The sequence below is a fragment of the Micropterus dolomieu genome, linkage group LG08, assembly GCF_021292245.1.
Source record: "Micropterus dolomieu isolate WLL.071019.BEF.003 ecotype Adirondacks linkage group LG08, ASM2129224v1, whole genome shotgun sequence".
Lineage (NCBI taxonomy): Eukaryota > Metazoa > Chordata > Actinopteri > Centrarchiformes > Centrarchidae > Micropterus > Micropterus dolomieu.
In genome coordinates, this window is record NC_060157.1 from 31806498 (window position 1) to 31827914 (window position 21417).

Consider the following 21417-nt stretch of genomic DNA (forward strand, 5'->3'; position numbering starts at 1 on the left):
TTGAAGAAAGGAGATAAAACGAGTTGATCAGGAGCAGCTAGGTGCATTGTGTTGCGTCTGGACAGAGCTATGGTATCTGTTGCCTGTCTCCAGTCTTCATGCTACAAGGCTAATGGCTGGTTACCTGCAACATCCCCAGTTCGATTCTGGCTGGGGGAACTTAGTTGCATGTCTCCCTCCCATCTCTCTGTCCACATTTCTTGTTGGCCTCTTGACTAAACTCTTTCAATTAAAGGCACAAATGCCCCTTAAAAAATGATGTGCAAGGAAAACGTAATGCAGAAAGTCTGAGAGGTTTGGGATAACACAAATATGAGACATAAATCCAAGGGACTATTTCTGTGGTAGAACGTAGTTCTTGTGTGAGATTGTCTGCAGCCACTGGTGTAAAGTAATAATGTATGAATACATGATAATAATAATAATACAGATGTTAAAATTGCAGAACTGTTCTGCATCTCCAAACAGTTTGGATTTTATGTCCAGCTGAAGAAAGATGAATCTGAGACTTTTAGGACATATTTCCTAGTTTGTAAAACCGGAAAGTAAGTAGTCTAGTAAAGAGAAGTCTACATTTAAGACCGCTTCTTCCTAGTGTGGTTTATTTACCATCTGAAAGATAAATTTGAGTGAATCTTCACTTTGAAAGCTGTTTTTTCCCACAAGTCCTGAATACAGCAGTAAAAATTGTTCCCTCAGAGTTGGAAGTAAACAGATGATTCAGCAGGCGCTGCAGTAAACACAGGGATTAATAAGGAAGACCTGTGTTGCAAAACCTCCTTCTTCATTGGGCAACAGGCATATGGTAACAATCCAAATGATGCACTCGGGGAGCGTTAATCTGCTAAAGATCCACAACAACCAGAGCCACGCAGAGGAACACACAGGTTACAGGTACTGAGCTTCAGTATGTGACAGCAGTCCGGCCTGGATTCAGGAGACCCAGCTAGTTTTCAGGCCTCAGACTTCACCAGCGTTTCAATCAGCACAGTGCTCTGTATAAACGCTCCTCAGAAGAGTCCCTCAAAGCACTCTTTAGCACAGTTTATTTTAGCTCACTGGCTTCTTAAACTTTAAATTCATTGTCACAGTTTTAGAGACAAGATACCTTCAGCTGCACATTAAAGTGAATTTGACCCATGGCTACAGCCTGACGTTTAAATAACACCTGGACATTTATTAGGAAGGTATTTAAACAGTAGTGCTATCACATGGGCATCATTACGTCTCTTGTACAACTTAACTTTAGGTCCTAGGAAATGCTGATACTTGTTTTATTGCTGAACAATAAATTACCTTATCTCATGTATCATACTGCGCCTACTTTCATACTAAAGTAGTTCAACATCTGTTGCATCTTACACATGAAGTCTCGATGTATACGATATATAAAGGAAACTCACATTTCAGAGTGATGAACAAGCTTTCAAACCAGACTTCTCAGATCCTTCCTGGCTGAAAATGACGCGTGGATGCAGACAGAAGACGAAATGAGTAATGTAGGTAACAGTGTGTACAGCAGTAAACATGCTTGTGTCAGGACCGTTTATTCACCTGACTTTCCTCTGTGTTGTCCAGGTGAGCAGCCCAAAGGTAACCTCATCTCTGATGTCACTGGGAGACACAGTAAGTACAGCAGCCGGAGTAACAAGGGCTCTTGTCTACAAGTTAATTGTGTTACCTTGGATAGTCAAATTAAAGTTTCATAATGTTTAATAGTATTAAAAGCATCCACCTGTAGGCTTGAAAGGTGGATCTAACACTTCTTCCTCCTCTTCTGGATGTTGGACCAGAATACTGTGCAGGTTCTTCTAAGCTAGCAGGAGAATCTAATGTTGTTGTGTGACTGAGTATTGAGCAGCTGGTTCGTTTCTCCTGCAGGTATCCCACCAGGTGAAGATGATGGTGGACAACAAGGGGCCCTTAAGAGGTTTAGTGCCATGTGGTCCTCCTTCCGCAAAGGCAAAAGAGATAGTGAGTATTAACTAACCGCATCACAGAAACATGATTCACTTGGACCTTAGTGCTGAATATTTGGGAACATTGTGAGGAGGGGTCCCTAAAGCCTCCCCTGCTTCCTGGTCTCTGTTCCTCTAAATGGGACCATAATTTACTAAATGAACATCATGCTGTGTTGAAGAAGACTTGAAACTAGCGACTGAGACCATAAACTCATTAGGAAAGTGTTTACTGAGGGAATAAATCAGCAGCCTCATTTTCTCATAGACTTCTATTCAATCACACTTCTTTTAGTGGAGTCGCCCCCTGCTGGCTGTTAGAGAGAATGCAGGTTTAAGTTACTTCAGCACTGGCTTCACTTTTCAGAGAGTTGTTTTGAAAAGATCAGAACTGACCTTACAAACAGACACCAGGTGCTCTCATTTGGTGAACAGCGAGACAGTGGCGTCTCCTCCTCGCTGTAACGCCACAGGAAGCGCTGGTTAAATATATTTTTGTTGCTTCTAGAGTACACAAACCACTCAATCTACTGGAGTGTTTTTACCCAAACTCAGCTGAGAGTTAGCCACAGACTCTGTTCCAATAAACAGGTTTTTCAGGAGGAACATATTTTTGTATTGATCTGGCTTTGTAAAGCAAACAAAGCCTAAAGACCATCAAAGCACACAGAGGCAGAGTATTCATGCAGTGTTAGAGGGTTTGCAGGCCTGAAACACAGAGACACAAGGCTGCTGAGCTGAGGACAAACTCTTGCTGGTTGCTTTTATTTTAGACAAAGGAGGAGGAATGCAGCAGAGAACACAAGAGCAGGCAGCAGAGAAGGAGATAAGTGGACTCTGAACACAGCAGCAGAGGCGTCTGTAGACTGTGTTGGACTGTAAATAAATTATCCAGCACAATGACAGACCCAAAGAGACGAGAAATATAACTACAGTGTATTCAACACTTCCTTTCACCAACCATACTGTAACACAACTACAAGCTGTGACGTGCTAACAACATACAATAATTCAAATTTATTTACTCAGCTCCAGAAACAGAAGGCATCTCACTGCACTTTTAGAGCAGGTCTACACCATACATTTTTTACACAGACGCAACAGTTCCCGCTGTGAGCAGCACTTGGCCACAATGGGAAGGAAAAACTCCCTTTAATAGGCAAAAACATGGGGCAGAACCAAGACTCTGGGGCTGCCAAGAGAACACAGCAGCAGCACAAATATCAATACAAGTAATAGTAATGATGATATCAGTAGGACTAGTAATAATAACTGTAGCAGTGAACTGGAGCAGGAACATGGTGGCAGCAGGAAGCTTGCAATCACAGATCCAGATGCATGCATTAATGGTATGAGGTTGCATACTGAGAGAAAGAAAGAGGAGGAGAGGGAGAGAAAGAGGAGGAGAGCAGAGGTCAGTGCATCATGGGAGGTCTCCCGGCAATCTAGACCTATCTATAGCAGCATAACTAAGGGATTGTTCAGGACTCACCTGAGCCAGTCCCAACTATAAACTTTATCATAAGATGGATAAGTTGTCACAGTGAGGATGCCAGGTTTACCAGTACAGAGACCAGAACACTGGGTGGATACACTGTTGGACAAGAAATAGATCCAGCAAGTTAGCTACCTCTTAAAGCACAAATTGATATTTTTTGTCTGTTTGCAGATTAAACAGACTCAGCATGTTAGTCAGTGAGCTTTAGAGCTGCTGGTGTGTTTTAGATCTCTAGACAGAGCCAGGCTAGCAGTTTCCCCCGTTCCCAGTCTTTAAGCTAGGCTAACCACACCCTGACTGCAGCTCTGTACTGAAGACTGAGAACCATCTGACCCTCAGAAGGTGTTCCTTAATCAAACAACACAAACAGTAAATAAGGGAGGGTGGGGGTTTGTCGTGTCCTTCATCAAAGGAATACTTTAGATTTACCATCTCATTTGAAGCTAGGGTTCTTTTTCCAGTGCACTTCTGTGAGCAGGGAAGAAGTGCTGATCTACAGAGGCCTGGAAACCTTTCCAGCTGGATCACAGTGGGAACCCCCAGTGCTAAAGCACAATATGTTTCTGTGCAGGAGTCAGAGATGCTGAGCCTACAGAGCCGCCGGCCCCGGTTGTGGCAGACACATCCAGGCAGCACCGCTTCGGCAGCGGGCAGTACTTCTTCGAATATCTGGTGGTGGTCAGCCTCAAGAGAACCAAGGACGGCAGCGGCTACGAACCTCAGATCACCTACCAGTTTCCCAAGGTCAGTCTGACGGTGGAACGGATATCCAGCAGGTCAGTGCTGTCCACCTGAGACAGAGCACTATCTGCTTGTAACTCAGTCCAAGAATAACCAAATTATCATCTTATCGGTCTATTAATCTGCTGGAGATGGTTAAACGAGTGTAAAATAACTTGAACTGAGGTTTCTTGCAGGAGAGTTTGTCCCCACTGTGAAGCAGGAAACACTCATGTTCATGTTATGTGATGAAAGAACAGAGGTTTGTGTGTGTTGTGACTTTCAGAGGGACGGGATGGCGAGGTTTCAGAAGGAGGAGGAGGAGAAGACGCTGAAGGCAATCACTCTCTTCTGTTTCCCAGAGGGCATCAACTGGGCTCCTCTGACTGAGTACCACAGGTACAGCTGCTCCGCCTCTTTACACTTGTGTTCAGGTGCATCAGTACTTGTTCTGAGTTTTCGCATCATCTGTTTCCAGTGAGACCTTCTCCTTCGTTCTGACGGAGATTGACGGCAGCAGGAGAAATGGCTACTGCAGGAGGTTACTGGTCAGTGTGCAGACTGAAGCTGTCTTCACATTTAGAGGACTCCTCACTCTGTTTATGAAATGTCCTCTCTGTTTGCTCTGCAGCCTCGAGGGAAAGGAGCTCGACCACCTGAGGCTTACTGCATCATAAGCTCGCTGGCTTGTTTCGGCCTCTTCTCCAAGGTGAGTTCACCTGAGTGTTTCTAGAAGAGGAAGTCTGTTTCAGAGTCTTTTATATTTCTTAACCTGACTACACTAAGCTCTGCTTCTCTATTAACATTAGAAAAATATCAAACTGTCTTTTAGAAACTAGTTTTGTGTTTGTGGACTTCATGTCAGCATTTACGACTGTTCCTTCATTAATCACCTGGTTGATCACCTGTGATAAATACCTGGCAGGTGCACACTTGGTCAATAAAACTAGCTTGTAACTTGGTTGGCTTCATATTGAAGTGAAACCTAAATATCAAAAGGAAAATCCTACGACATATTTATTGATAAATATTGTATGTGAGAGGAGCTCTGTGGTTACCTCAGTGTGTCCAGGGCGTCTCATCTGTTTGGATTAGACACACCTGTTGTCCGGTGGTTTTCTGTTGTTTAGTGTTTAGTGACGTGTGTCACTGGCTGTAAACGCAGCCTGAAGGTCGACTGGAGCCGAACGTTGCTGTGAATAACTGATTGGCTGAATTAAAGCTTTACAGTCCTCTGGAAGTTTCTGGGAATTTGGGGGTTTCAGTAACATGGCGGAAGTTTGAATTTAAATGTGACTACTTAAAGGCCATAAAAATATAAATCAATGATTCAGTTTCCTGGCAGTGTGGATTAGAAACAGCCTTAAGACCTTCATGTTGGGAAATAACGTTTGCAGACTAAATAGATAGTTTCTTTTCTTCATATTTAAATATCTTTTAAAGTAGGAAAACTTCTTGCACACTGCTCCTGTTAGTAAGTTTAGATCGGTGTTTTCACTGACTCAAAAGTCTATTTATGAAAACATTTGATTATATTTTAGTAAGATGTCTCCCTATTTTCTGATCTGCTCCTTTATTTTAATTTCACATCTCCTGTTTTGCTAAATTCTAATAAATAATTCTATAAAGACTGAGATGTGTTGTATTATATTTACTGGTGCTGCATTGTGACTGTGTGTGTGTGTGTGTGTGTGTGTGTGTGTGTGTGTGTGTGTGTGTGTGTGCGTGTGTGCGCAGATATTTGACGAGGTGGAGAAGCGGCGGCAGATCTCCATGGCCATGATCTACCCATTCATGCAGAAGCTGAGGGAGGCTTCGTTCCCAGCTCCAGGACACACTGTGGAGATTAAGAGCTTCATTCCTGAGTCGGGCACTGAGGTCAGATCAAACCCCCGCTTCTTCTGCTCACATATAGTTTGATGATGCAGATATTTTACTGCAACGAAAGACTCAGATCAACAGAGGCAGAAGTTCAAAACGATTTCTGATGCAACACAAAATGTACAATGTCATGCATCTTAAGGGCGGCTGTGGCTCAGGAGATAGAGCGGGTTGGCCGCTAATCGTAACGTCGGCGGTTCAATCCCTGGCTCCCCCTGGTTGCGTGTCAAAGTGTCCTTGGGCAAGATACTGAACCCCGATTTGCCCATGGTGGCTATTCCGCCACTTAGGCTCAGTGTATGAATGTCTATAACTGGTGAATGCAGATGTAGTGTAAAAGTGCTTTGAGTATATAATAGTTATAAATTTCTTTAATCTCAGAACGTGGCAACATCTCAAACAAGAAGTTCCGATGCACAAAGACACGTGAGCAGTCAGGTGGTCAGACAGGTTGGAAACAAACCTCTGAGTTAGACAAACTTTTTAGAGAAAGTGTAGTTGAACAGTAAAACTATGACCCGACCTGTCTCGGTTTACAGTCCCACCTCCTGCTTCTTCTGACCAAGCCAACGCACCTGACTTTCAGTTCCTGATTGTCTCACCGTGTTATTAGCGAGTTATTTTGGTGAGTATAGAGCCGTCATAACTGATGGACAGTCCCCTTAAATGGAGTTGAATTCGGTTCAAAGAGATCAAAGGTATAAAACTTCTTAAATCTGGTCTCTTGGCTGCAGTAATGTTTGTTCCCTATCCCTATTTTATACTTAAAATAAAATTATAAATATATATATATATTATGTGGCTGGTATGATAGGGAAATGTGCAACTAAAATACAGCAGATTATTAACATGCAATAAATAGTTTTGTTTTAGACTTTAGCTTGAAAAATATCTTAAAAAGAAACTGTGAGTAGTCGCATTTATAAGCTGTGATGAGCCGGGACTTCCTACAGGAATAACTTTCAGTCTGTTCCTCTTGTGTCACTGAGTGAAGTCATATGTCTTTAATGCAGGCAGATTACATGTGTGTCTCAGAGAGCAGCTAGGATCTCCCTCTGCAGTAATAAAGTCTCAACATCTGCCCGTCAACCTGGACCTGCGCCAAGCTGCTTTAAAGAAATATGACCACATTCAGGAACACAAGAGGAAACAACGGGCAGCCCAGTTTATATATTGCAAACCTTCCGGAGACAGCTGCCCTTTCAGACTCAAAGAATTGACTTAAACTGAGCTAAAATATAGCCTAACCACATAAAACCACACATTACAACAACAAGGCCAAACACTAAACACCACATGACCATGCTCCTTTCTCTGGTAGCCCAGTGAGCTCCTCCAGCTGGGTGTGTCTGTGTGGAGCGCTGTCTGAACCTGTCATGTTACCTCACAGTAGAAACACCACCAGTCCGCATGTTCCAACAGCTCAGTCATCTCAGGTATTCACTGACGCTGTCCACCGTTTGTGTTGCAGCTACCATGACCAGACAAAGACCCGCTTCTCCTGCTGTGTAAAGTTCACAATGAGACCTGAACGTGTTGATTTTCGATAACTATATTGCATTTGCACACGCAAACCTCATCATGAAGTGTTTGCATGGACAGACTTCTCAGGCTCTCTGTGAGATGGTACAGCCATTAAAGGCCTTTGGATTGTCAACCAGAAATACAACTGCAGGAAATTGCAAAATATCTTATAGGAAAACATCCTTCGGCCATACTTCCTTTTCAATCAAGGGAGCTAAGATCTGGAACAAGCTGCCTATTGAGCTAAAAACAGAACAAAATCATCAAGAATTTAAAACTAAACTGAAGAAGTTTTTAAAAGATAATCAGTCGTGTGGTCGTGTGTAGGGATGGGGGGTGGAGGGAGGGATCGGTGGGTGGTATACATGTATGTGCTCAATTGTTTTACTGTTACTATGCTTAATGTTTGTTGTATATGTAATGTTAAAAGCCCTTCTAGGGACGGGCATTGGAAATGCTGTGATGTTGTGCGTTGGAAAATTGTTATACAATTCTCTATGTTTATAACATCTGTCCCTATCAAATAAACCTATAAAGAAATCACAGGAAGGAGCTGCTCTGTATATAAACACTGATTTAAAGTGGAGGAAGTAAATCATAAAAAGCACCAACACTAACCTGCACCTCCTCCCTCCCTTTAAACAAGTGGTTTATTAGCACCAGACGGTGGCGGCGTGGGAAGCCAGTGGCTCGTTAGCCGTGTGTTGACATGTTTGTGATGTGGTGACTCTCACTCACCAGATCATCAGTCTGACACGACCGCTGGATTCCTGGCTCGAACACGTAGACTTCGCCACGCTCTTCCGCTGCCTGACAGACGAGGAGGTGTTATTGGTGTTTGCCGCCGCCGTCCTGGAGAGACGGATCATCTTCATCGCTGATGAATTGGGGTATTACACACTCACCTGTGCGCTATTATTTACACAATACACAAAGTAGGAATACAACAACAAACACAAACCACAGTTTATACAAGAGAGCACACAGGTTTACCTCAACCCCTCCGTCAGAGAGCAGCTAAAGAAGGAAACCAGCTCCAGACAGGTAAAACCTGCAGTAAGCAGATTAAACACACTGCAGAGGATGCTGGGAGTCCACCTGAGCTCTGTGTGGCTCTGCCTGGAAACAAGTGGCAAAGATCATCAGTGGTTCACACGTTTATGTTTATCACACTGAGATTACCCAACCAGCTGATCATAGCTAATGTTCAAACTGAGTGAAATCCTCATCCAAGATGGTTCCTAAACATTTGTACTGCTGCTCCTGATTGGTCAACTGACAGAAGATTATTCATTAAATCATTTTGAAAATTGATTTTGATACGCACTTGCGATTGTTTTAAATGATTGTTTGTGAATCTTTTGGGTTTTGGACTGTTGACAAAGCAAAACGTCTGCTGTCACCGTGGGCTCCGGGAAACTGAGGGACATTTATCACCATTTTCTTTCATTTCATTCACAAGACTAAAATCAATTAATCAATGATTAAAACGAATTGATAGTTGCAGATCTGGTACTTCTGCTGCCACATCCCGAGTTGTTTTGCCATCTGTTTTGGCATTTTGACATTTTTTAGGTTTTACAGCAGGTTGAAGACGTTTACAGCTGATGATTAATGTGTTAATTACTGTACACTGACATCACGTTATCTTTGCTAAGTAGCTAGTAAATGTAGAGATTTTCTCATCACAAGATAATATTCCTGAAAGGCAGTATAAAGTGTGATGTATTAGAAATAAACACTATGTTGTTCAGCTAGTTCGTACCCACGCTTTATTTATCTAGCAGCAGAACGAACCAGGCATTTATTTTATGTAGTCTATGTAGTCTTAACTTCACCTGTTCTGTTTAATTCAAACTCACTTTCTCAAACTCAGCTTCCAGCAGATAAAAGGTCATGATCTTTAAATGTAAAAACCCTCCAGGAAGTGTTTCACTGGGTATAATATCTGCGTTGATCAGAAGTGTTACGGTGTACTCACTAGTCTGGAAAAAGGATCAGAGTTTTGAGTAGGCTGATCTCCAGATGTGGCGTTGTTGCTGAATGAACCTGTGCTTATAATACCTTTGCAGCTTTAAATCACAAGTGATCAGACACTGAAGTGATCATAAATCAGACGTCGTCTCTCTCGTCTCTCTCGTCTCTCTGCAGCACGTTATCCCAGATCATTCATGCAGTAGCGGCCCTCCTTTATCCCTTCACCTGGCAGCACACCCTCATCTCCATTGTTCCGGAGATCCTCATCGATGTGGTGATGGCGCCCACCCCCTACCTGCTGGGGGTCCAGAAACACCTGCTGGACCAGGTCACGGACCAGACTGATGTGAGTTATCCTGGAAGACTCAGAGGTGGGGTTTGTGTATCTGAATGAGCTCACTAGTGAACCCCTCTTTGTCTGTAACGCAGCTGCTGGTGGTCGACTTGTCTGAGGCGAAGAAGGAGACCTTCATCACTTCAGTAAGTGTCGTATCAATAAATAAGTCCACAGGACACATTTTGTCAGTTAAAACATTTGTGTAAAATTTCCCTTTTCCAGATCGGTGATGAAAGCTCTATTCTGCCGCCGAAGCTCCAAGCTGAAATCCTCGAGGCTCTGACTACCAGACAGAAAGCATCAAGTGAGGAAGCTGCAGAATCAAATTCAGGCGTGTCAGGAGTCTGGCTCCATCACCACTAATGTTTTCTGTCCTGTCCCTCAGCGGTGGAGGAGCTGAACCGGGTGGTGTCGGAAGCCTTCCTGTATTTCTTTGTGAAAACAGTGGGCCATTACGCTTCCTATGTGAAATTCGGTGGTGCCGGGGGGCCCGTGTTCGAAAAGAGGAGCTTCTACAAGGCCATCGAGTCCAAGACCACTCGACACTTTGTCAAGAAGTTCATCGAGACGCAGATGTTTGACCTGTTCATCCAGGAGGTGGAGCATCAGCAGCAAGGACCGCAGCAGGGTGAGGACACAATAATCCACCTCCAAGACCTGATCCAGGTCCAGATACATCTGCAGGGCTGCAGTCAGATTACTCTGCAGGGCCTCACTGCACCTCTTAGAGCTCAGAGATTTAAATATGGATGAATCAGATGAATAATTACGTCCCAGACCAGTCAGATTTAGAAGATTGAGAGGTCTGATGAAGGAGGAACAGCTGACCCACATCCAGCCATTACAATAAATCTAATCAGGTTTAAAGTATGTTAATGTCGTACACTGTGTAACTCAAAACAGTCAGTATGAAGACTAAAACACATGATGGACACTATTGTCCCACAATGCAATGCACAAAGGAAGTATGTGTAAACTACTGTTACACCTTTTGGGAAACATCCAGCTGTCTCTCTGTGAAGTTTTGTTTCATTTCCTGTTACAAGAATCAAACATACTTACATGTTTACATACTAACAGCAAAAACACTGTACTACAAATATTAGTACTTAGTACACACTGTACACACAGTGGACATGTGGTAATGTTTCCAGAGCATCCACTGTGTTTTTCCAGGTAATCAGAAGCAAAGACCAGTGTAGTGCAGTCAGCTGTTACACATTGATAATAGACAGTTTTAAGAATCACTCATTCATAACTGAAACGAACAGGATTCCCTGAACATGGGGAATCAACAGCACTCTCTGGTGGAGCAACTCTGTAATGATGACACTTCCTCAGACAAAAAGGATTGTTGACTGTAAGTGTTATAGCCAACAATATATCTGCAACAACCTAATACCGGCTCAGCTGCCTACGCCTGACTTGGCTAAACATTACTTCAGGCAAATTTTATTTGTGTATCACAAGGAGAAAACAGAAAACTCAATTACTTGATCAAAGGCTTATTAAATCAAGTTTTGTTCCCATTTTGATTCATATATGGAGTAACTGTATTTAAACCATATGGCCAAAAGTATTTGGACACTTAGCCCAGTGCACTTGACTAGCCTGGTATGAGATGGTGAACAACAGTTTCATTTTCAGGTGTCCAAATACCTTTGGCTATATGCTCTATTTGGAATTTCAATGTTTCATTGGCTTCTTGATGTCATCCACTGACTCCGTGCATTGCAATATTTTGTTGTTTAATTCCCAGGTTATTTACATGTGTAAGCCACCTCCAGGTACTTGTAAGTGCCAAAACAATGTCTCCAAACACTGAGTGGCTGGCTTTGATAGCACAGCTGCTTTGCCCGTTGCAGCTTTGACCAACTTTGCTCGTGGGGTTTAAGCAGTTGACATTTTGGACCTGAGAGGCAGGTCGTTGGGAAGAGCATGTGGTGGAGTCACGGCGTCCATAATAAGCACTGTAGAGAAATATAACCTGTCCTCTAGGACAGTGCAGGTTTGCTGAAGACTCCTCACATGCTACGCTGAAGATTGCTGCTGGGAGGCAGGTGTAGGTGGTCTCCAGATATCTGTGGATGCCATGGCAGAGATCAGAAGCACGGAAGATGTTTGGGTTTATATCACACACCCTCTTGCCATTACATCTTTTCCCCATATCCAAGGTGACCTGTAGAGAACACTTTGTGTTGGCAGGCTGCTGTGGAGGTCTGCCCTTACTGCAGGTCGTCATCTTGGCTGCATGTCCATACAGAGCGGTCTGCACACTGAACGCTCCATTTGCAAAGCTCAGGCGTTGGACGGCGTCATCACATGTGATCACCTGCACTGGGGTCACAGTAGCCCTAGAAAGTCCTGCTCTCATAAGCAAACACGTTGCTGCTAGCATTACACAGTGTGGTGCTGGGTCTGGAGCAGAGCATGGTGTCAGAAGATCTGGTTTGAGTTGAAGTGAACAGCCTGGGCTTTTATTTGCTTCAGTCACTGAACTCACCCTGCTTATATCTGGGACAGCCTTTTAATTCTTTTCACACAAAACTCTCACTCAGCAAAGACAGAAAATAAGCTGCTATCAAACTGTTTATTTCAAAAAAATTCAGATTTAACTGTATTGACCTCACGAAGTGTAGCGTGTCCATACTGACAAAACTAAACATAATTGTATGTGCGATTATAAGCAGCTTAGAACAAACCAGGCTTCTAATTGAGACCTGCATTTATTTGTCAAAATTTATAGCCACACCAGGCCAGTAAAATGGACAGGCACTCTCTCCCTCCCTCTCTCTCTTTCTACTGTGTCTGCACAGACACAAGTAGCATGCAGTAACTCAGAAGAGAGCTCGCAATCTGGTGGATTTCAGGTGTAAGAAAGGGAATTTGTGAGCAGATGATAGTGAGGTAGAGAAGAAAGCCACATGTTCAAATATGGCTTTTTGAGGAGCTTTTTCATTCACCGCAGCTCCATCTTCAGCAGAACTTTGACAACAGCTGCTTTAGAGTGATGTCAAAGTCGCATCAATTCTGTGTTCAGACTCAGATCACATTTAAAAAGATCCGATCTGTATCTTCATTTGGACCACATATGGAAGTGGCCCAAACCGAACTGGAAGTAAAAAGGGGTCACATATGGGCAAAAAAATATGATTTGGGTCACTTTAGCCTGCAGTCTGGACGTAGCCTAAGATAAAAGCTGAAACAGATGGCATCTCAGTTTTGAACTTTGTTTTACCAAAACAAAGGCATGAATATTTAGCCCAAACGATGTGTTCCCTTCCCTTCTTTCGAACTCATCCAGCACAATAACTCGCAGCATCCCTTCCTCCATCACTGAACTCATTAGACAAAACACACTAAGCTACTCAAGGTTCCTGCTCTTTGTTAGCATCCAACAGTTACAGCTGGAAGGGGTTTTTATTAGCAGACGTACTATCATCAGCAGTATGTAGTTTAATAAGTCTGAGTCTTGTCACTTGAGCTCATGCTGAAACACCTTAATGTTATTTGACGGTGAACTGATTTGAGCTCCTGTCCTTTTGTCCTGCAGGAATATTTCACAAGAAGATCGTTGAATACCAGGAGAAGAAGAAGAAGAAAGACAAGGCGAAGAAACACTAGCTCTCAGCGTGGAATCCTGGGTGTACATAGGAAAAGATGTGAATGTTGCGTTGTGTGTTTGTTTTAAAATAATTATGTACAAACATTTGAATTACTGTATGGTTATGTTGCTGCTACTCTGTGAAACACTGGCAGTTTCCCGTGATGGTTGTCAGACTGAGGCCGATGAGCAGGAAAATCATTTCAAATAAAGACTAGTTTTTTAAGTCCACGTGCCTACAGTCTGTGATCTTTAGGAAACTGGGTTTCTATCCACCTGTCCCTCTCTTTTATTCCCTTTTTTCATTTCTTATCTGTGACAAATAACTGAAACCTCCCTTTCATTAACAAAAATACAGGAACTTTGGCAGAGCAGTCCAAATATATATAACTGTGTCTTAGTTCCCTGTTCTGTATGAATTTAGACTGTTATCTATTGGCAAAATACGAACTGATACAAATACAAAAGGGTCAAAATCTCTGCGTGCTAAATTTATTGAGGACAGCTTTCCCTTTTTGTCATGTTACAGTGTCGGATGTTGTAATGTTGTGAGGTAAAAGTACGCTCCGTGAGCAGAAAGCTCCAGACTGCTCTGAATACTAGCTTTCTTACAGTTCATCTGCTCCAGGCTCAGCACGACCATGAAGGACAGGAACGCCATCCACCGGCTCAGTCTGCCTCAGACTGTTCTACCCAGGACTTTGAGGTTTTGGAGGTTGTTCAGTATGTTTCACATAAAGTGCTTTTTCTGTAGTGAGTTAGTTTCTTGATGGATAGATGGCTTTACTTGTTGCTGTAGCTGCCGTTAGCTACAGCATTTCTGCAGGTTTCACCTAGTAATATTACTAACCGCAGCTTCTCTGTGGTCAACACCGTCCTTTCTTTATACTTTAATTTAACTATCAAGATGTACAGTACAGGACAGAGCTGTAACCTGACAACTTAATGCTGATCTAATCTAGTCACTAAGGTTGCACTTCCCCACAGCTGAAAAATAAATCCGTTTTATATCTGTGGTACAATCTGAAAGAAACTTGCAGCAATAACACGACTGCATGTTGGTATTTGTGAATTATATGTGAACTAGCGAAAGAAAAACGAGAGCTACGAATGTAACTACGGTTCTATGAATTCTGGATGACAGTACAGATGTCATGCAGAGAGACCCCTCCCAGGGCCGCCCAGGATGTGGACACACTCCGAGTAGAGTGACACTTAACCTTACTAGGTGCAGGCAGGCCTTGCGACCTATAAGCGTGGAGAATCACATCCACAATCCAATTGGAAAGTCTCTGCTTTGGTAGAGCTTCACCCTTTCTACAACCCCCATAGCAAACAAAAAGGTTGATAGACTTGCGTACCTTGGCAGTGGCCTCCACATAAGCCTTTAGGGCCCGAACTGGACACAGTAGCTGTGACAGCTCTTTCGCGCCTTCAGATGAGCCTGGTGGACTGAACGCAGTCAACTCAATGGCCTGGTTTACATGCGAGGAAGGCCCCGACTTTGGCAAGAAGTACGGATTCGGTAGGAGAGTAACTCCTGACTCATCTGGGTACCAATGCAGGCACCTCGGGCTCACTGATAGGGCATGCAGTTCTCCCTCTCACTTTGCTGATGTGACAGCAAGCAGAAATGCTGTCTTAGCAGACAACCACCTCAACTCTGTAACCTCTGCAACCTCAGAAGCACTGGGAACCATGGCCTCCCCGGTCAGGGGCCACTAGCAGTAGTTTGTGGCCTCCCTGTCGGACCCTCTCCAGTGTCACACGAATGAGTAGAATTGGAGGAAAGGCACGCTGGCCACGCATGAGCTAAGGCATCCAGCCCTAAAGGACCGGTCCTCTCCCTTAGAGAGTCCCAGAGGGGACAATGCGTTGACATTTCTGAGGCAAAGACATCCACTTCTGCTTTGCCATATTGGCGCCAAATCATTTCCACCACCTCTGGGTGAAGTCGCCAGCCTCCCTGTGGCGGCACCTGGCGGGACAGCACATCTGCCGCACTGTTCTGTGTGCCTGTAAGATGTATGGCCCTGAGGCTCAGAAAGTGGGGAAACACCCACGTCAATAGCTGCTGTGATACTCTCAGACCCTGCCTGGACCTGGTGCTCCCCTGATAATTGACATGATACACCTCCGAGGTGCTGTCTGTCCGGATGAGAATATGCCGGCCTTTTAGCGCTGGGAGAAAGTGCCGCAGTGCCGGATGTATTGCTTTGAGCTCAAGCACATTATGTGCTCTAACCTCTGCTGGCTGCTCCATCGACCCCTGATGGTTCTGCGTTGTCAGACCGCACCCTAGCCTGATAAAGAGGCATCCGTCTCCAGAAACTCCCTGCGGCAGGGAATCACTCCCAGAGGAACCTCCTCGGCGAGAGACACTTTTCTCCGCCAGGGCGCCAAGGCCCGGCAACAAAGACTGGACACTCTGATGCCCCTGCCCCTTATCCAGATTTGAAGGGGACATAAGGACAGAAGACAAAGAGGGACGACCATGGACGCTGCTGTCAGCATGCCCAGCAGCCTGAGATAAAGGCCATATTTCCAAACCCTGCACCTCTGAAAGCAACCTAGAAGCTGCCGGATATCATGCACCCTCTTTGGGGTAAGGGATGCTCTCATTAACTGAGAGTTGAGTGCCATACCCAGGTAATTTACCCTCTGACTGGGAGTAAGATTGCTCTTAGTGTAGTTCACCGTAAGGCCCAGCTGGTTCACATGGCCAAGGAGTGTATCTGTGTCCCTGACCGCCTGCTCTGCAGTCGGGGAAATGATTAGCCAATTGTCCAGGTAATGCATGAGAGTCAACCCTGCAGCTTGAATTGGAGAAAGGGCAGCTGCCATGCAACTCGTGAATATACGAGAGGCCAGCGAGAGACCGAACGGCATCACCTTGAGTTGGTAAGACTGTCCTCGAAAGGCGAACCTCAGGAACTGCCCGTGGTGTGGTGAAATAGGCATGTGAAAATAGGCATCCTTGAGGTGTATTGACACAAACCAGGGCCCCTGCTTCACTGACTAGATGATATCTGCCATCCGTAACATTCGGAACGGAAGCACCTTTAAAAACTTGTTCAGCCCCCTCAGGTCCAGGATTGGGCAAAACCCGCCATCCTTCTTTGGAATTAAAAAATACACTGAATAGAACCCACCGAGCCGTGTATGCCCTTCTACAGGCTGACGACGGCGCCGTGGTTCTCAGGTCTGAGCACCCCTGGCCCCTGGGGGGGCGACCACCTGGGGCCGGTCCTCTTGGCACCTGAAAGGCTGGCCGGGCAGGAGTACGCCGGCGCTGATCATGGTGCCCAGAGTAGCAAGACGCTCTAGGGTATGCACCTGGGTGAGCAGGCGGATGAGTGTAACTGGGACTAAAGGGCACAAGAGCTCTCTGTCGCAGAAATGAACTTGGGCGCTGCCTCAGGCCAGCAAACCGCTGCCTGGCTTGATCTGCGTGCACACTGCGCTCTAGTGCCTGCTGAGCCGCTGGTCCAAACATTTGACCCGTCACCACAGGAAGGGAACAAAGGGTGTGACGACACCCCTCCGACAGAGTGGACTGCGCCAGCCAGACCTGGCAGCGGGCCAGTGTCACTGTCAACATCAACCTTTCAATCTCCCTAGACATGAATGCAAAGGACTGAAGGGATGCATCACTAAGAGTCTGGGCCGAGAAACCCACACCAGACTCCTGCAGGGTCTGAGACAGAGCCAGGATGAGGTGAGAAAAGGAATTACCAATACGGCCCATGCGTGCAGCTATGCTATAACTCCTGGCGAGGAGATCATCAGTCAGTCTACACTGAGGACGAGGGCAAAGTGCATCCTGTCTGAGAGCCTCACCAGACGACACAATCAATGAGGCAATGGTAGGCTTGACTGAGGCCATACGGTCTAAACCATAGTTATCTGCATCCTGCATGGAAGCCAAGTTCCTGCAATCACTAGTGTGATGAGAGAGTAACTTTGGGACTGACCAGCACCTTTGGAGCTCTTCAATATAGGTCTTAGAAGGAGGGACTGAGAAAGCAGAGGGCTGCGGCATCTGCCTGAAAAAAGCACTTGAAGGTGCTGGCGCCACAGGAGCGTCATCCAGCTCCAGGCGCGCTAAATCCGCAAAGCGGCGGCCGGGGATGGAGGTTAACGAGGAGCAGGTGTGGGTAGCCAGCCGGGCTCCGGAGTGGAGAGGGGGAGAGCACACAGAGAGAGAGAGAGAGAGAGAGAAGGCACAGGAGAAACCAGAATGCGAGGGAAAGGAGAAACAGCTCACCAACAGCTGGGCTGTCACCGCGACAATGGCAGAATTTCTTTAAGGTCCCAGGGAGGTCAGGACCAGCTCTGGCGGTTACGTAGGTATGTGTGCTCATGATCCGGTCAAAGCCCTTTCTGACATGTCAATGCCAATAATAACGGGATAAGGAAGGGAAGCTTGTAAAGCACATACTAACACATTTTCTCATTTTCAAAAATTTATGGGGGTCTGTGCCCCAGTAGAGATTTATGCCTAGCAACGCCCCTTTTTAGTTCAGCTAGTAGAACTACATTAGTTAGGCCAATTGACAGAAATTGAATTGGCAACTGTTTTGGTATTCATTTTTCATGTAAAAACATTTCATATAGCCTGAATAAGTTACACATTCATGCCAATAAAGCTAATTTGAATTGAATTGATTCTGTTTCTTCTCCTCATCCAAAATATTTGAATGATTGTGAGGACAAACAAATAAATAACTCCCTTGACAAAGTCGTGTTGCCCCTCTCTCCAAATGCTGATGCCAACAAAATCCTCAGAGTAAGTGTCCGCTGGGTACATTATGTGGTCACTTCCTACTGTCATATGGCTGAGTGCTGTGACTAAAAAAACTTGGTTTTGGGACCCAAATGCAGGACACCACCAAATGTATCTCCTTTTTATTCCGGTCTCTGAAGGAGAACAAAGTTGTGTCGTACAGCTCTGGTTTTCCACACACAGCTACGATTAGTCTTTCCTCCATTTTGATTTCTTATAAGACGTACGTCCGCGTACGTCACTTCCTCTGTTGGAGACATCCGGACAGTCTCACTGCTGAAAGGCTTTTGCAACACAACATCATGCGAATTTCTTGCTCAAGCTGAAAAATTTTAACTCGAGCAGACTAGTGAATGTTGCAACAAACGCATCTTTAGCACCACCCGGAGCGAATTCGCGTCTTGCATTGAGTTTGTATGTAATCAAGCCGCACAAAACGCTGGATTCACTTTCAGTGTGAACACACTGTAAGTGTTCCTCTGCTGGACAGATTCTTTAACCAGCAGGACACATGGCCGGATTTCTGGTTGAGCAGGGAGGCCATGGAAGGGCTACTGGACCTCCTCATCAGGAACAGATACACAGATGGGTTGCCATAATTGAGACCCTGGTATTTCTCTTCTGGCTGCCAAGTGGGGCCTCATACAGGGTGGTCTCTTCATTGACACCTACATGGGCCCCCTGGGAGGCTTCATTGACACCTATGTGGGCTGGCCTGCGTTGGTCAACGACTCCATAGTGCTCTGCTGTAGCCCACTGAACAGGATTATACTCAACCCTACTTCAGGGCACTTTATCCTCAGAGGGTACCCGTGCATCCAACACCCACTCCCCGTCATCACTCCCTACAAGAGGCAAATCCATTAATGGACGATGCGGTGGACAGTGGAGAGATCCATCTACAAAGACACTGGAGACCACCCCAGATGATGTCTAGGGTCTTTACTGTGGCAGCCCATCCAGGGACTATGAATAAAAGTAAATATGTTGTAAATCAGACCACGACAATAAAATCATTTATTTAATGAAAACAGACGGCCCTGGTACGGGGGCAACGGGGCTCAGGGAGCAACCTCTGATTTCATTTTTTAATTTTCGCCGCTTGAATTCCAAAAATCCACCTATTTTGTGGCTCCGAGTCCCAGCGGGCGCTGTCTTGATTATTGCACAATACCCGTGCTCTGCCTGCCGTCTCTCTGCTTTTTCTGCAGAGCATGAGAAGTGCCGCTTTAATACACACGGTCCTTTTGTCCATTTTCTGGCCGACCCGTTGAAGATACATAGACATCCGTTCTCAATCAGAGAACAGGCCTGTATAGCACGGGTGTGCTTTTGGTGACAGGAATGTTGATAAATATTTTTATCAATATTTCACTGTTTTATTTGGAACTTGGTTGTATGGACAGAAATAGGGTTTTAAAGATATCTCCCAATAAAAGTCAACATTTAAACAGTAAATGGTATATTTTGAAAATATTGTAAGACAACTGTTGTATTTTAGTTTATTTTCATGAAATTTACAGTTAGAATTGCATTCTAGGTGTATTAAATGATATTCAGTTGCATTATAAGCTTCCTTATGATGGTTTTAAAGGTTTATTGCATTAAAATATAGCTTTCTTTACCAGGTGATGAAAATATCATATTTTTTCTGTGTTGCATCTCCATGTAGTCTGTACTGGTAAAATAAATATGTTAATGTACAACGGATTTATATTCCTTAGCTTCTGATCTTTCAAAGGAGACCAGAATTATGCATCTAGGCCAAATGGAGGAGTTATTCCTGATTCATTTTGGGTATGTTATTTTAGGTGTTTTTCCTGGAAAAAGGTGTCTGTTTTCAACAGGTTTACAAATACTTAATTTTAATTGATTAATAGATATTTTAAGAATTATTTCTCTCAAGAAAATAGAACAGCCTGTCCATCCTCTCTTTGCTCTCCTCTGCTTTTGTGCAACCTCATGTCTTTGAAAAGCTCAAGAAGCTCATCTTCTCTCTCTCTCAATTCAAATTCGCTTTATTGGCATGAATGTTAATAGAACAGTATTGCCTAAGCTTCAAGCTATATACAAAAGAACAATTCAATTCATACAGTTAAATAAAATAAATTAAATTCTGTCTTGGCTCTGGCTTGCTTCATCCACTACTGTCCTCAGTTACGACAGGCGGGGGTGGTGGAATGCCTCTGTCCCAACAGCAGCAGGGGGTTTCTCTCTCACACCCTCTCCTAACCCTGGACACTTGCAATAAGGCAGAGGAAATCAGTCATGGCAGATAACAACAGCAGCACAACAAATTTCAGCAATTTTGTATTAACTTGCATGACTAAAACAAATATACAAGGTAAAAATTTACTGTCATATTACAACAGGGTTATAAGATAAGATGGAGTTTGTAGTTCCCTTTATGAGATACAGAATATATAATTCCAATTTCAAAATCACATGTACATACTTTGTATTTCCTTTTCTTTTTTAAATTGTCCCACTTGGCTTGGAGGGAAGTCACCTTATCCATTTTCTTTAAAGCAGTCCTAATCACTGAGAAACCAAGGAAAAGGTAACTTGGGAAGACTGAAAAAGGTGACATAGCATAGACACAAAACACAACAAAGGGTTGCCCTATCTACTAGCTTTCTTCTTATTATGGGCTTTGTAAAGGATGAGGGCTAATTTAACTGTAACTTAAGTACAACATGATCAAATGTAGATATTACAAATGGGCTATTGTTGGTTTACCTCTAAGCTATGTTAGCCGAATATTTAGGCCTGGTGAAGAGGCGGTCACTCTCCTACCTCAGTTGTATGAAAACCAGAGTTTGCTTCCTAAAACAAAACGAAAGGTTCAAGTAAGTTTTGCTTCACACAACAAAAACAAAAAGCAGCATAAATAGCAAGATTACTTAGATAGGTTAACCGTGAAATCTATCCCAACGTTTGCAACGGTTACTGGACTTTGAAAGTGACATTTAACATTAACTGTCTGAAAACCAAGCAGGGTTCACAATCTGTCTAAATTAGTCCACGTGTTCTATTTATGTACGTAATATAAAGTATACATTATCTATAATATGGCCACAATCTCGGTAAGATGTAGGCCTAGACAAGTTTATTTATAGCACATTTTAACAA

General features: G+C 44.1%; 1 protein-coding gene and 1 pseudogene across 1 annotated transcript in view; one reads left to right on the plus strand and one right to left on the minus strand.

Moving 5' to 3' along the window:
* The window catches only part of dennd2da (DENN/MADD domain containing 2Da), a 28151-nt gene extending 14423 nt beyond the window's left edge, over nucleotides 1-13728 (plus strand). Inside the window, exons 6-18 of the mRNA XM_046056887.1 lie at nucleotides 1579-1626; nucleotides 1882-1974; nucleotides 4028-4200; nucleotides 4463-4575; nucleotides 4655-4724; nucleotides 4808-4885; nucleotides 5914-6054; nucleotides 8323-8471; nucleotides 9733-9904; nucleotides 9988-10038; nucleotides 10118-10199; nucleotides 10281-10523; nucleotides 13449-13728. Coding sequence (XP_045912843.1) covers nucleotides 1579-1626; nucleotides 1882-1974; nucleotides 4028-4200; nucleotides 4463-4575; nucleotides 4655-4724; nucleotides 4808-4885; nucleotides 5914-6054; nucleotides 8323-8471; nucleotides 9733-9904; nucleotides 9988-10038; nucleotides 10118-10199; nucleotides 10281-10523; nucleotides 13449-13519 — 1484 coding nt within the window. The 3' untranslated portion in view covers nucleotides 13520-13728. The remainder of the gene's footprint in view (nucleotides 1-1578; nucleotides 1627-1881; nucleotides 1975-4027; nucleotides 4201-4462; nucleotides 4576-4654; nucleotides 4725-4807; nucleotides 4886-5913; nucleotides 6055-8322; nucleotides 8472-9732; nucleotides 9905-9987; nucleotides 10039-10117; nucleotides 10200-10280; nucleotides 10524-13448) is intronic.
* LOC123975420 lies at nucleotides 11656-12327 on the minus strand (annotated as a pseudogene).
* Nucleotides 13729-21417: the final 7689 nt, after the last annotated feature.